Source organism: Delphinus delphis, chromosome 9 (assembly GCF_949987515.2).
Source record: "Delphinus delphis chromosome 9, mDelDel1.2, whole genome shotgun sequence".
In the NCBI taxonomy this organism is placed as follows: Eukaryota; Metazoa; Chordata; class Mammalia; order Artiodactyla; family Delphinidae; genus Delphinus; species Delphinus delphis.
Window position 1 is genome coordinate 21,846,348 of NC_082691.1, and position 13,250 is coordinate 21,859,597.

The following is a 13,250-nucleotide window of genomic DNA, read 5'->3' on the forward strand; positions in this document are numbered from 1 at the left end:
AACTCCAAATGGATTAAGACCTAAATGTAAGACCAGACACTATGAAACTCTTAGAGGAAAACACAGGAAAAACACTCTTCGTTTGCCCAGCAAAGGAAACCATACACAAGACGAAAAGACATCCCTCAGAATGGGAGAAAATATTTGCAAATGAAACAACAGACAAAGGATTAATCTCCAAAATATACAAACAGCTCATGGAACTCAATATCAACGAAACAAACAATTCAATTAAAAAATGGGCGGAAGACCTAAATAGACATTTCACCAAAGAAGACATACAGATGGCCAAGAGGCACATGAAAAGATGCTCAACATCACTAATTATTAGAGAAATGCAACTCAAAACTACAATGAGGTATCACCTCACACAGGTCACAATGGCTATTATCAAAAAATCTAGAAACAATAAATGCTGGAAAGGGTGTGGTGAAAAGTGAACCCTCCTGCTCTGTTGGTGGGAATGTAAATTGATACAGCCACTATGCAGAACAGTATGGAGCTTCCTTAAAAAACTAAAAATAGAACTACCATATGATCCTGCAATCACACTCCTGGGCATATACCCTAAGAAAATTATAATTCAAAGAGAGACGTGTACCACCACAATGTTCACTGCAGCACTATTTACAATAGCTAGGACATGGAACCAACCTAAATGTCCATCGACAGACAAATCAATAAAGAAGATGTGGCACATATATACAATGAAATATTACTCAGCCATAAAAAGAAACGAAATTGAGTTATTTCTAGTGAGGTGGATGGACCTAGAGTCTGTCATACAGAGTGAAGTAAGTCAGAAAGAGAAAAACAAATACCATATGCTAGCACATATATATGGAATCTAAAAAAAATAAATAATAATGGCACTGATGCACTGATGAACCTACTGGCAGGGCAGGAATAAATATGTAGACATAGAGAATGGACTTGAGGACCCGGGGCAGGGGAGGGGGAAGCTGGGGCGAAGTGAGAGTAGCATTGACATATATACACTATTGAATGTAAAATAGTTAGCTAGTGTGAAGCAGCTGCATAGCACAGGGAGATCAGCTCTGTGCTTTGCGATGACCTAGAGAGGTGGGATAGGGAGGCTCAAGAGGGAGGGGATATGGGGATATATGTATGCATATGGCTGATTCACTTGGTTGTACAACAGAAACTAACACAGTATTGTGAAGCAATTACACTCCAATAAAGATTTTAAAAAGAGAGAGAGAGAGAGAGAGAGAGAGAGAGAGAGAGAGAGAGAAAACGGATGACAGAAATGTAATTTAAAATGTCCTAAAGAATTATCCATTTTATGTTTGTTTAAGAAAATATCATTTTATATTTAAAGAAAAGACTGTAAGCCTTATCTTGTGGGAGAGTTTCACATCACCATTTTGAAACTCAGGGACGCTCAGGTGGTCTTTACAATCCAGAGATGGCAGCACACTACCGCCCCCTGGTGGCAACACGGCTGAGGCGTAGGATCAACAGCTTGGAAGTAAAATAGCAATTTATACGCAAGCTCTAAAAGGAAAGGTGTAAGTGTCCAAAACTCTGAAAAACTTCAACTTCAGCCTGTGCCCCACACAACTAACCTATATTAAATTCCACGTGGTGCATACTTATTACACAAATGTTAATTTACTTTATTGCAAATACAATTTCATAAAAATAAACCTGGTATGCATGCATCTTTAGACCTACTGGCTAGTGGGATCTGATAATTTGATGAAAGCAGTAGAGGCTGTAGCAGTAATCCAGGCGGGTACTAGTTTACTGCAAATAAAAGAAAAAGTCCAGAGCCCGCCTGAAGGAACTTGAGTCTGGGGGACAGTTCGTGCTCCCAAGCAGGTACAATATGATGAGAGAACTGCTTTGATGGGTGTGTGTACAGTGTTGAGGCAGGACTGGGGAGGGAGCACCTAAATGGGCCTGTGGGACTCAGTGAAGCCATCACAAAGGATGGACACCAGGTCTGGCAAACACACCTGGGAGTGCATTCTGAGAAGAGAAAATAGAAAGTTATTACTGTGGAAAGAGTTTACTTTTTTGTACTTTGTCAAAGTTGTTTTTGTTTTGCAGCTTAATGGAAGAGAAAAGCCTCATAATGAAGGAAATCGAGAAGATACCTAAGCCAGGAGTAAGTCTTAGATGATCTAGACTTTGTTAAATACAGCTGGATTGAAACATCCCTTTTGATAAATATTAACGTTTATCACAACAACCATACCCTGAAACATTTGAAAGACCCAGAAATCTTAACAATGGATGGTGCTGAAAGGAATATCTGCATAACTTTTACAGTAAACATAAGTGGTGCCTATTACAGGATTTAGCTGTTTGGCATCTAGTTCAGGTTATGTTTAGTTGGACAATATCTGCTTTGTTTTCAGAAGAAAAAATGGTTGGCACTTAAAAACATTATTTTTGCTATAGCTATTACTCTCATAGCTTCCTGACTGTCTCAAGCTTATTACAAGAATTTTTTATAAAGGTGTATCACTTATTCATTCCTGCCTAACAAACTGCCCCAAAACATAGTGGTTTAAAACAACAGCCGTTTCTTATTTTCCTCAGTTCTGAATTCTTCTGGTCTGAGCTGGCTCATTTGGGGCTGGAAGGCCTAGGATGGCTTCATTCATACGTCAGCCAGTTGGGCCGCTAGTTGGTCTAAGGTCACATGTCACTGGTTACTCTCATGACGGTGGAAGGGTTTCCAGTCTCAGGAAAGAGACAGAGAGTCTCAAGAGAGGGCAAACCCCAACACACGCACTTTTCAAGCCTCTGCTTAAATCACTGTTGGTAACATCACATTGGTCCAAGCAAGTCGCATGGTCACATCTAGAATCAATGGGGAGAGAAATAGGTCCTACCTCTTAATGGGAATAAGGACAAAGACATATTGCAAAGAGGCATGCAAACAAAAATAGGAGGAATTTATGTCCCTTTTTTTGCAATCTATCATAGAAAGTAAATACAGAGATCATCACACTTTGCATTGCTTTCACCTTCTAAATGGTTCTATTTAAAAAGTATGTTGTTGGTGGTCTAATTCCAAGGCATAGAGTAAAATGCCTTTACTCTATATGCATAGAGTAAAATGCTATAATATATATGAGTATGAATATATTGATACATCATATTATATATTAATATAATTATGTATATATTATATACTAGTACACAAGTATTCCTAACCATCATTTTCAACACAGATTCTGTGGGAAAAAGCATTGTGGATTTTAGTTCCTGACCATAGGATCACCAATTTTACCCTCGAAGCCACAGTGGAGGAGGACGAGGGTGATATGCAGAAAGGCCAGAGCAGGCTAAATGGATCCTTCCACTAAGTCATTAGTAATGTGTGGACCTTCTGAGTATAAGAAGGCTTCTCTCTCACAAGTCAAACACTCCCCAGAAAATCAGTCATGGGAAACAAAGACCTGTTAGGAGTCTGGGGCAGAGGGCATTTGGGGATAATGTGCCTGAGTTAGAGAAGTAGTCTTAATAAGAGAGCAGGGGATTAAGGAGTGCCAAGGATACGATATTCCAAATATAAACTTCCTAATCTTTAATTCTCATGTGTGACTCAGGAAAACCATAAACCTGATATTCAAAGATTATTTGCATCTGGTGTTGCCAAATCACAAAGCTACTAGAAAAAAGGCTGGGAATTTTTACTAACGCTTTTTGGTATGAAATAAATATGAACTCAGAAAAAGGAAACACTTAAAATGTAGGAAGATAAAAAAGAGCATTAATTTAAAAATGAGTTCAAATCTAATGTGAAATGTTTAACACACGCAGTATAATTGCCATGCCTTTATTGAAGAGGTCGGAAATAATAAGTTGCATTTAACTGCGCAAGAAATCATTCATGAATCTCAAAACAAATATAATCAAGATGGTGAGTAAAATTATTTTTAATTTGATTTTTAAGAAGACAAATGTTTGCTCAGACTCTGTATAATGTGATAATTTTCATGACTTTTAAAGGAAATGGAGAAGATGAGAATATTGAGAGAAAGCACTGAAGAATTACGTAAGGAAGTAACACAGAAGAAATTAGAAATTAAAAATTTACGGGAAGATTTGACATCCAAGCAAAAGCAATTACTAAAGGAGCAGAAGGAACTAGAAGAATTGTTCGAATCTCAGGTCACCTTAAAGGTATGTTACTCACAGCTCATAAATATTTAAACATTGTGCCTGCAAGGACATAAAGGGGCATGGGTATGAAGATTGACTGCAAATGTTTGACAAAGACCAAAACACACACACTGAAATGTTCTGCATTGTGACTGATCCTATCAAACTAAACCTGGGCTCTGGGAATTCACAAAAGACTCTGGAGTGTTTGGTAGCATCACTCTAAATTGGAGTCCTGACCTGGGGAAAAGGCCTCTCTAAACCTCAGCAAGCATTCTTCAATATTGGAAATGAGTGTCACAAACACAGTCACTTCCTTCAAGAGCAAGCAAATGTTCTAACCTCTTTTGTATACTGTTATTACTGCATCCTTCTTTGTTTGATTCCACTTCACTTCCCTCTCACCGTGAAAGTGATGCAGGGCCTGTATTTATGTTTTAGGAGATAATTAACTTTCATTTTATTTTGAAACCTTTGTATAATAGGTCTCGAAACAATCGAAGTAACCTAGACTTATGTCTTAAAACTACATCTGAGGGCTTCCCTGGTGGCGCAGGGGTTGAGAGTCCGCCTGCCGATGCGGGGGACGCGGGTTCGTGCCCCGGTCCGGGAAGATCCCACATGCCGCGGAGCAGCTGGGCCCCTGAGCCATGGCCGCTGAGCCTGCGCTCTACAACGGGAGAGGCCACGGTGGTGAGAGGCCCGCGTACCGCAAAAAAAAAAAAAAAAAAAAAAAAAAAAAAAAAATACATCTGAGACACCTTGGCTTAGAGGACAGTTATGATTCACTTTGACCTCCTTTTCCTTAAGAGTCAGAGCAGTCGGCCAAGATGTACCCAGATGCCACCCAGAACACAGGCACTGAGCACGGGTGAATTTACAAGGAACCCAATGAAACTAAGGCTTCACATGCACGAACCACCACCAAGGTCCTGAACCTAAGTATCATTTATAACTGTTGATTCTTTTTCTTAAAAAGAGCTCCCCAGGACTTCCCTGGTGGCACAGTGGTTAAGAATCCACCTGCCAAGGCAGGGAACACGTGTTCGAGCCCTGGTCCGGGAAGATCCCACATGCCACAGAGCAACTAAGCCCGTGTGCCACAACTACTGAGCCTGCGCTCTAGAGCCCGCGAGCCACAACTACTGAGCCCACGTGCCTAGAGCCCGTGCTCTGCAACAAGACAAGCCACCGCAATGAGAGGCCCGCGCACCACAATGAAGAGTAGCCCCCGCTCGCCGCAACTAGACAAGCCTGTGCGCAGCAACGAAGACCCCAAGCGGCCATAAATAAATAAACAACTTTATAAATAAATAAATATATAATACTTTAAAAAAAAAAAGAGAGCTCCCCAAATTGTACAAGTTTCAGCCTCACAAAATTTAGATCTGCCTCAAGACTGAGCAAGATCCCAGGGAGAAACGCACCACACTGCAGGGATGTCCTCAACCCCAAGCATCTGTGTTACGCCAGACCCCAAAGTCCAGTGTGATCCTCAGGTAGGAAGGGGCTCTTCCACAACCCCTGCCACATACATAAGATCCTTGAGGCTAAAAGTGAATCCTCCGCGAATCCACAGAGCACGGTGCAAAGCGGCGTGAGACAAAACGAGCTTCTGATCTTGGCCTTGCCATTTACAAGCTGTGTGAGTTTGGGAAAATTATGTACCTTCACTTAGCCTCGGTCTTAGGCAGGGTTCCCTAGAAGCAGAGATTAAGACAAGTATTCACTGAGCAGGAGCTCTAAGGAGAATCCCATAAGGTAGCGAGGGAAACAGGCTAGAGGTGGGGTTCGAAGCGCGCCAAAATTCGGTTTCAGGAGAACCCTCCTGGCAACCTGATGCCATGAATTGCACCGCAGTGGTTGCTCCACCCTGAGGCAGAGGGATGGGCTGCTATATCTCCACATGGGTCACAGCCTGCTCCCCTCCACCTTCCACCTCCCATCCCCCGACAAGGCAGCTCTGCCAGCCATGGCAATCCTGTGGAGAGAACAAGCATGAGCTGCCAGCAGCCTCTGCAACCTCTGAGCGATGGGTGTACCTCCATAAAGGGAATCTACGCAGAGCGCCCAGAGGATGTGTTACACTCAGTTAGCTCCTCTTTAAAATGGTAACAACCATTACCATCTTGTAAGGTCATTATGAATATTAAATGGAATAATTAAAGCACACTGCATAGTACAGGACAGACAGTAAGAATTCTACACCTCGTAGTTCTTTTCTCTTTCCTGTTTAATTTGCTTGACTGCTTCTGGTCCAAGACTACATAATTTAACATGGTTGCATTTCTTTACTAGGCTGAGGAGGTCCACCATCAATCCATTCCTGTACAAATTGGAAAAGAGATAGAAAAAACAACACGCAAAAAAGTGTATGGCTTACTTTTATTTTTTATCCCTCCCAGCCCACGCTCCCCCAAGTTATGTGTGCATGCTAAAACAAGAATATTAACCACTGAACACATCGAATTACTGTTATAATTTTAGAAATATCTGCATTTGGCCCTGTCTAGGTTGTATATATCAAGTTCTTCAGGAGAATGTAGTGCAGCACATTACTGTCATTCCTAGCATTTATGTCTTAATTTTGGGACAATATTCTCTTTCCAATTTTATATCATATCTCTATGGAGAACACCAACTGACTTTAACAGATCTGTGTATGGAATAAATGATTGGAACTGTGTAGAGTTTCATGGTCTAGATATATGTTGGCCAGCCAGATGCCTAAAGCCCAAGTGACAGTAACTCTTCACTTGCCAGCTATTCACGTGTGTAAGACCCGCAAGCATTCAGAGCAGATTTGGAGGCAGAAGTCACTGAGGAATTCTCAAGGTTTAGAGGAACCGAAAAGGGTAAAGATAAGTGAAGATACAAAAATCTGGAGAAGTACTATGATTGCTCTGGTGACTGATCTTAAAAGAAGAGAGAAAAAAAGCAGCAGACGCTAGTAACGTTTCTAAAAGCCAAGCCCACTAGCACCAAAGTTGAGAAATTTACCTCAATTCAGGGAGGCTGGTCAGGATGAGGGCAGAATCCCAGGAGACGGTAGCAGTGGGGATCTGGGGAGAAAGTGGGGAGGCTGGACAAATTCCTGCCCTCAGTGGCACTCAATGGAGATATCCCCTCAGTCCCACTCATCTGTGGTCTTCACCCCACTTCTGAGATCACTGAATTTGTGACTAGCCCTTCTGTTGCCTGGTCAGAAAGTAAAAATAGGTAGACAGCCTGGGCTCAAAATAAGGCAAACTCATGTGTGTGTTGGGCACAAATGTATATGTGTATGTATGTATCCCTCACAGAGAAATGGAAAAGAAAAAACTGGTCGTGGAATATGAACTCAAAGAGCTAAATGACTCACTAAAGAAAGTTGAAACCAAAATTAACGCTGTAATGGAAGAAAAGGAGGACACAATAAAGGAAGTTGAAGGCAAACGAGCCTTGCTTGAAATTAAAGAACAAGAGTATAACCAGTTGGTCAAGCTACTGGAATTAACCAGAGAGAATGAAGCAACTTCACTAACTGAAAGGTTAGTTATATTAATGTGTTTCTGTCATCTAAATTTTCTTCAATTTGTATTTGAGGATTCAAAACATAATCTCAAACACTTATATTGATTCAATAAACATTTTTATAGAAGTTTACATTTTTACCATTAATAAAAATATATTATTAAATAAAGCATTTCAAAGTATTTCTCCATCCTTTATTCTTCACTGCCCTCAATTTCCTGTGCCCAAAAACTTAAGGACACAATCTATCGCATTTTTTTCAGTTTCTAAAACATGCCTCAGGGAAATTCTATCACTGGAGTGTGCTATAATGGAGGGACTTTTTTCCCTGAAAATTATTGTATTCTGAGGTAATCATGATTTTTTCCTAATGGGAGCAATTTTGTGGTGTGAGTCTCTGGCAGAGTGTTATTTTCCATTTTTAAGCAAAATTTCAGGGAGACTAGAAACTTCTGCCTCTGCCAATTTGCTCTTCCATTTGGGGTTTTTTTTAGTGGCTGTGACTCTGACAAGAACGTGCAAACAGAATTGCTTTGGGCATTACTTACAATTTGCTTCTAGCATGAAAATAGTTCCTTATGCACCTGCTGAGCACACTGTCTTGAAAAACATGAAGGGCAGTTGATGACAAATCACTTTCATATTCTCTTTTTACCCGGAACAGAGGGATCTTGGATCTCAATTTACGAAACTGTCTCACTGACAAGCAAAACTACCATGATGAACTTTCCCGTAAGCAGAGAGAGAAAGAGCGAGATTTTCGAAATTTAAAAAAAATGGAGCTACTCTTGAAAGTGTCCTGGGATGCACTCACTCAAACACAAGCACTGCAACAAAGGCTTCTGTTAGAGGTGGGTGCTAAACACCACTATCGGGTTTGTAAGCTCTGCAACGTCTTTTTGTTTTTTGGGTTTTTTGGTTTGGTTGTTTTTTTTTTTTTTTCCTTTGGGCCGCGCTGGTACGGCTTGTGAGATCTTAGTTCCCCAGCCAGAGACTAAACTCAGGCCCTTGGCAGTGAGAGCGTAGAGTCCTAACCACTGGACCGCCAGGGAATTCCCTCAGTACTGTCTTTTTTAAGCAAAAATATTTCAAGAATTTGTTTTTGCTGTCAATAAAGAAAGAGGGAAAGGAAAAGAACAGAGAAAAGATAACTTTAAAATGGATCAAACCTGTTATAGAGGCTCTGTCTTATAGTATGTTTCAATCTTTTCGTTAGCCCAAGATTCGAGAAATGTCTTATTGGGATCAAGCAGCAGCCTGGCCAGGGGAGGCAGTTTGGTCATCCGGCTCTGGAAGAGCTAACGGGTTCATTACAGTGTAGGACCAAGTGGACCACTATGTTTGAAGTAGTTGAAAGAGTCAGATCCAGAATGGTGTCACTGTAGACTACAATAGTCAGAAACAAGATCAGATCATGTAAATATAGATGGACAGTCAGCCTGTACCTCCAATTAGTCAAGGGCCAGCAGAACCCAATGTCTGGCTACCTGGATAATTTTGTGCAGTATCAGAGGTGTACTACAACCGGAGAATGCTCAGTATAGCTGTTACTTTCTTACTACCTCTGCACTCCCAAATGGAGGGGTTTTGGTCCTGTTGCCTCTGATTCCCTCCTGTCTCACGTGGCACTCCCTGTGCTAATCAACCGAGCAGTGCTAAAAGGCAGTGGATTGTTGAGAGGGCTGCATCCCTGTGCCCAGGCCTTAGTCAGTGCTTCCTTTGGTGAAAATGAGATCAATCTCTGAGATGAAGCAGCTGGGGGTACAGAAATCATACCTGTTTTCTTCAGGACTGTCATGGTCCCTGACATTATGGAGGTTCATGACCTCAGACATGTAAACAGGAGTTTCCAGCTATAGTAGACACTTCTGATCCTAACCTATAAGCCTAATGCTCTTCTCCTTCTGGGAATATGGAAGGTTTATACTTCCTTGTACGCTCTGTCATTGAGCAGGGTCATATGATTGGTTCTGACCAAGGGATTGTGGGCAGAAATGACACATGTTCCTTCCATCCTGGAGCAGTGTGAGACCCTCTAGCTCTTTCCCCCAACCCGTGGCCATTGTGGAAGTACAAGATGACATGGAAGTGCTGTAAATGGAAGCATCCAGGAATGCTGAGCCAACTGTGGTCGTGGAGAATCACCTTGACTGGCCACAGGCTTTGTCAGAGCAAGAAATAAGCTTTCATGCTTTTGAGCCATGATAGTTGGGCTTGTTTCTTTAGCATAACCTAGCCTATCCTGATTGAAAGACCAAGATTTAGCAAAGTGTGAAAATAACTGGTTAGAGTTATGAGTATTCTAAATAACTAGGTCTTGGTCTTGCTGTCAGATGGCACTCATGGACCTTTTTTCCTATCTAAATGGGGCAAAATGTGCTTTTCACAATTTTGCAAAACAAATAGAACAGTTATTTGTTATTATTAAATAAAACAACAGTATTTATGTTTCTCATCTACTTTTAATAGTTTTATTAAAATTCCTGCATGTAGATTGATTCTTTTATGACAATGAAATATTTTAAACTATAGAAATGCTTTTTTCCATAAAAGTTTACGTTGTCTGATATTAGTACAATCAACCATTACACTAGTTTTTTTTTTATTGTTGTTAGATTTTGCATGATTATTTCCTTATCCAACCATTTACTTTCATTCTCTCTTTGTCCTCATCTAGGTGTGTCTTTCATATGCAGGATATACTTTTTAATATCTAGTCTGAAAACTTATGCCTTTCAGTTCTTGTATTTAGTCCAAAGACATTTAAAGTAATTATGGATACACTTGGGCTTATGTCTACCGTATTACTATTGCTTTTTCTTTGTCCCATCTATTGTATGTCTCATTTTCTCTCCTATCTTTTCTTCTTTCGGACTAATCAAAAAGATGAATTGTTCAATTTCCTATTGTTCTATTTTCCCCATTTTTGATATGCAGTAGTTTTGCATTCTCTTTCCATCCCGAGTGGTTATCCTAAAGATGACACCATTCATCCTTAAATTAGAGTCCAGTAAAAATTCTTTTACTACTTCCTGGATAATGCTAGAACCTTTGAAGACTTTAACTCTATTTACCTTTGCAACTCTCATACGTTCACATATATTTTTTAAATCCAACTTTCAAGTTATTCTTACTTGAAGTATTGGCTAACTACAAGCTATTCTATTTTAGCCCAAAGCCTTTCACATTAGGATGTTAAGTTGGAACTTTGGGTAAACACAGACCTTCTGGTACTCCACCTCAATCACGGTGAGATTTACAGTGATTAGCAGCTAAAACATTTCTTCTAAGACCTAGTGGAATCCTAGATGTGATGAGTACGAAGCTCTTAGGAGCAGCAAATGTTGTTTTTATTGATAATACAATCCCTGTTTATTGACCAAATAACCATAAGTAAGATTTCTTTAAACAATAATAGGAAAAAAATTATCATTGCCTTTAGTAATCTATTGTGGTGATTCCAGTAGTAAATAAAGTCACTCTGTTAAATATTTGCTAATGCTGACTCAACAAAACATTACCCTTAAAAGTAAAAGATAAATAGAAGCAGTAAGATAATTTGTCCCTTAGAGAAATACCTATTAGTGATCTCAAAAGCAGTTATACACTGATAAAAGTCACAATATTGGTTCTAAAATATGACACACCCTAAACAAAATTAAGTTGGTCTCTACCAGAAAATCTCAATTAAATAAAATAGAAGGGGTACATAAACATAATATAAAATGTAATTCTGCCATTTATACTTCCAGTTAAGATATGAAATATTGCAGTAGACCATGGTTCCTGTCATAGTAGCCAGAAAAAATGGATAAACTAAAAATCAGATATTTTAAAAAGACATATGAGAGTTGTGGGAAGTAAATTCTAAAACAGCATATACACTTCATAGGTGAACAGAGACAGGTAGGCTTTTTCCTCCCTGAAGCATTTGCCAAGTCTAGGCATGGGCAGGTAGAAGATGGACCTCCCAAGAAATAACAAAGCTGGAGGCATAACCCTCCCAGACTTTAGACAATACTACAAAGCTATGGTAATCAAAACAACATGGCACTGGCACAAAAACAGACATATAGATCAATGGAACAGAATAGAGAGCCCAGAAATAAACCCACACATCTTCAGTCAGTTAATCTTCAGCAAAGGAGGCAATAATATACAATGGAGAAAAAACAGTCTCTTCAGCAAGTGGTGTTGGCAAAGCTGGACAGCCTCATGTAAATCAATGATATTAGAACACTGCCTAACACCATACACAAAAATAAACTCAAAATGACTTAAAGACTTAAATATAAGACATGAAACCATAAAAATTCTAGAAGAAAACATAGGCAGGGGCTTCCCTGGTGGAGCAGTGGTTAAGAATCCGCCTGCCAATGCAGGGGACACGGGTTCGAGTCCTGGTCCGGGAAGATCCCACATGCCACGGAGCAACTGAGCCTGTGCGCCACAACTACTGAGCCTGTGCTCCAGAGCCAGCAAGCCACAACTGCTGAAGCCCGCGTGCCTAGAGCCTGTGCTCTGCAACAAGAGAAGCCACCACAATGAGAAGCCCGCGCATTGCAACAAAGGGTAGCCCCCGCTCACCACAACTAGAGAAAGCCCACATGCAGCAACGAAGACCCAATGCAGCCAAAAATAAATACATAAATTACAAAAAAAAGAAGAAAACATAGGCAAAACATTCTCTAACATAAATTCTCCTGGGTCAGTCTTGCAAGGCAATAGAAATAAAAGCATAAATAAACAAAGGGACTCTAATCAACCATATAAGCTTTTGCAAAGCAAAGGAAAGCATAAACAAAACGAAAAGACAACCAATAGACTGGGAGAAAATATTTGCAAATAATGCAACCGATAGAGATTAATTTCCAAAATATACAAGCAGCTCATACAGCTCAATATAAAAAAAAAAAGAAAACAAACAACCGAATTAAAAATGGGCAGAGACCAAAACAGACATTTCTCTAAAGAAGACATACAGGTGGCCCTCGGGCACATGAAAAGATGCTCAACATTGCTAATTATTAGAGTAATGCAAATCAGAACTATAATGAAGTATCACCTCACACCAGTCAGAGTGGCTATCATCAAAAAGTCTACAAATAATAAATGCTGGAGAAGGTGTGGAGAAAAGGGAACCCTCCTACACTGTTGGTGGGAATGTAAATTGGTACAAGCATTATGGACAACAGTGTGGAGGTTCCTTAAAAGACTAAAAATAGAGCTACCATATGATCCAGCAATCCCACTCCTGGGCATATATCCAGAAAAGATGAAAACTCTAATTTGAAAAGATATATCCACCCCAATGTTCATAGCAGCACTTTTGCAATAGCCAAGACATGGAAGCAACCTAAGTATCCAATCAACAGATGAATGGATAAAGAAGATCTTTTATATATATATATATATATATATATATATATATATATATGCACATACACACACATAGATACACACACAGAATATTAGCCATAAAAAAATGAAATCATGCCATTTGCAGCAACATGGATGGACCTAGAGATTATCATACTAAGTGAAGTAAATCAGACACAGAAAGACAAATATCATATGATATCACTTATATGTGG

The 13,250-nt window shown here is 39.9% G+C and overlaps 1 protein-coding gene across 1 annotated transcript in view; it reads left to right on the plus strand.

The window, feature by feature from the left end:
- Nucleotides 1-13,250, plus strand: part of CCDC146 (coiled-coil domain containing 146) — a 109,806-nt gene that overhangs the window by 69,895 nt on the left and 26,661 nt on the right. The window contains exons 4-8 of the mRNA XM_060020309.1: nt 2,077-2,134; nt 3,991-4,164; nt 6,442-6,515; nt 7,446-7,673; nt 8,321-8,507. Coding sequence (XP_059876292.1) covers nt 2,077-2,134; nt 3,991-4,164; nt 6,442-6,515; nt 7,446-7,673; nt 8,321-8,507 — 721 coding nt within the window. The remainder of the gene's footprint in view (nt 1-2,076; nt 2,135-3,990; nt 4,165-6,441; nt 6,516-7,445; nt 7,674-8,320; nt 8,508-13,250) is intronic.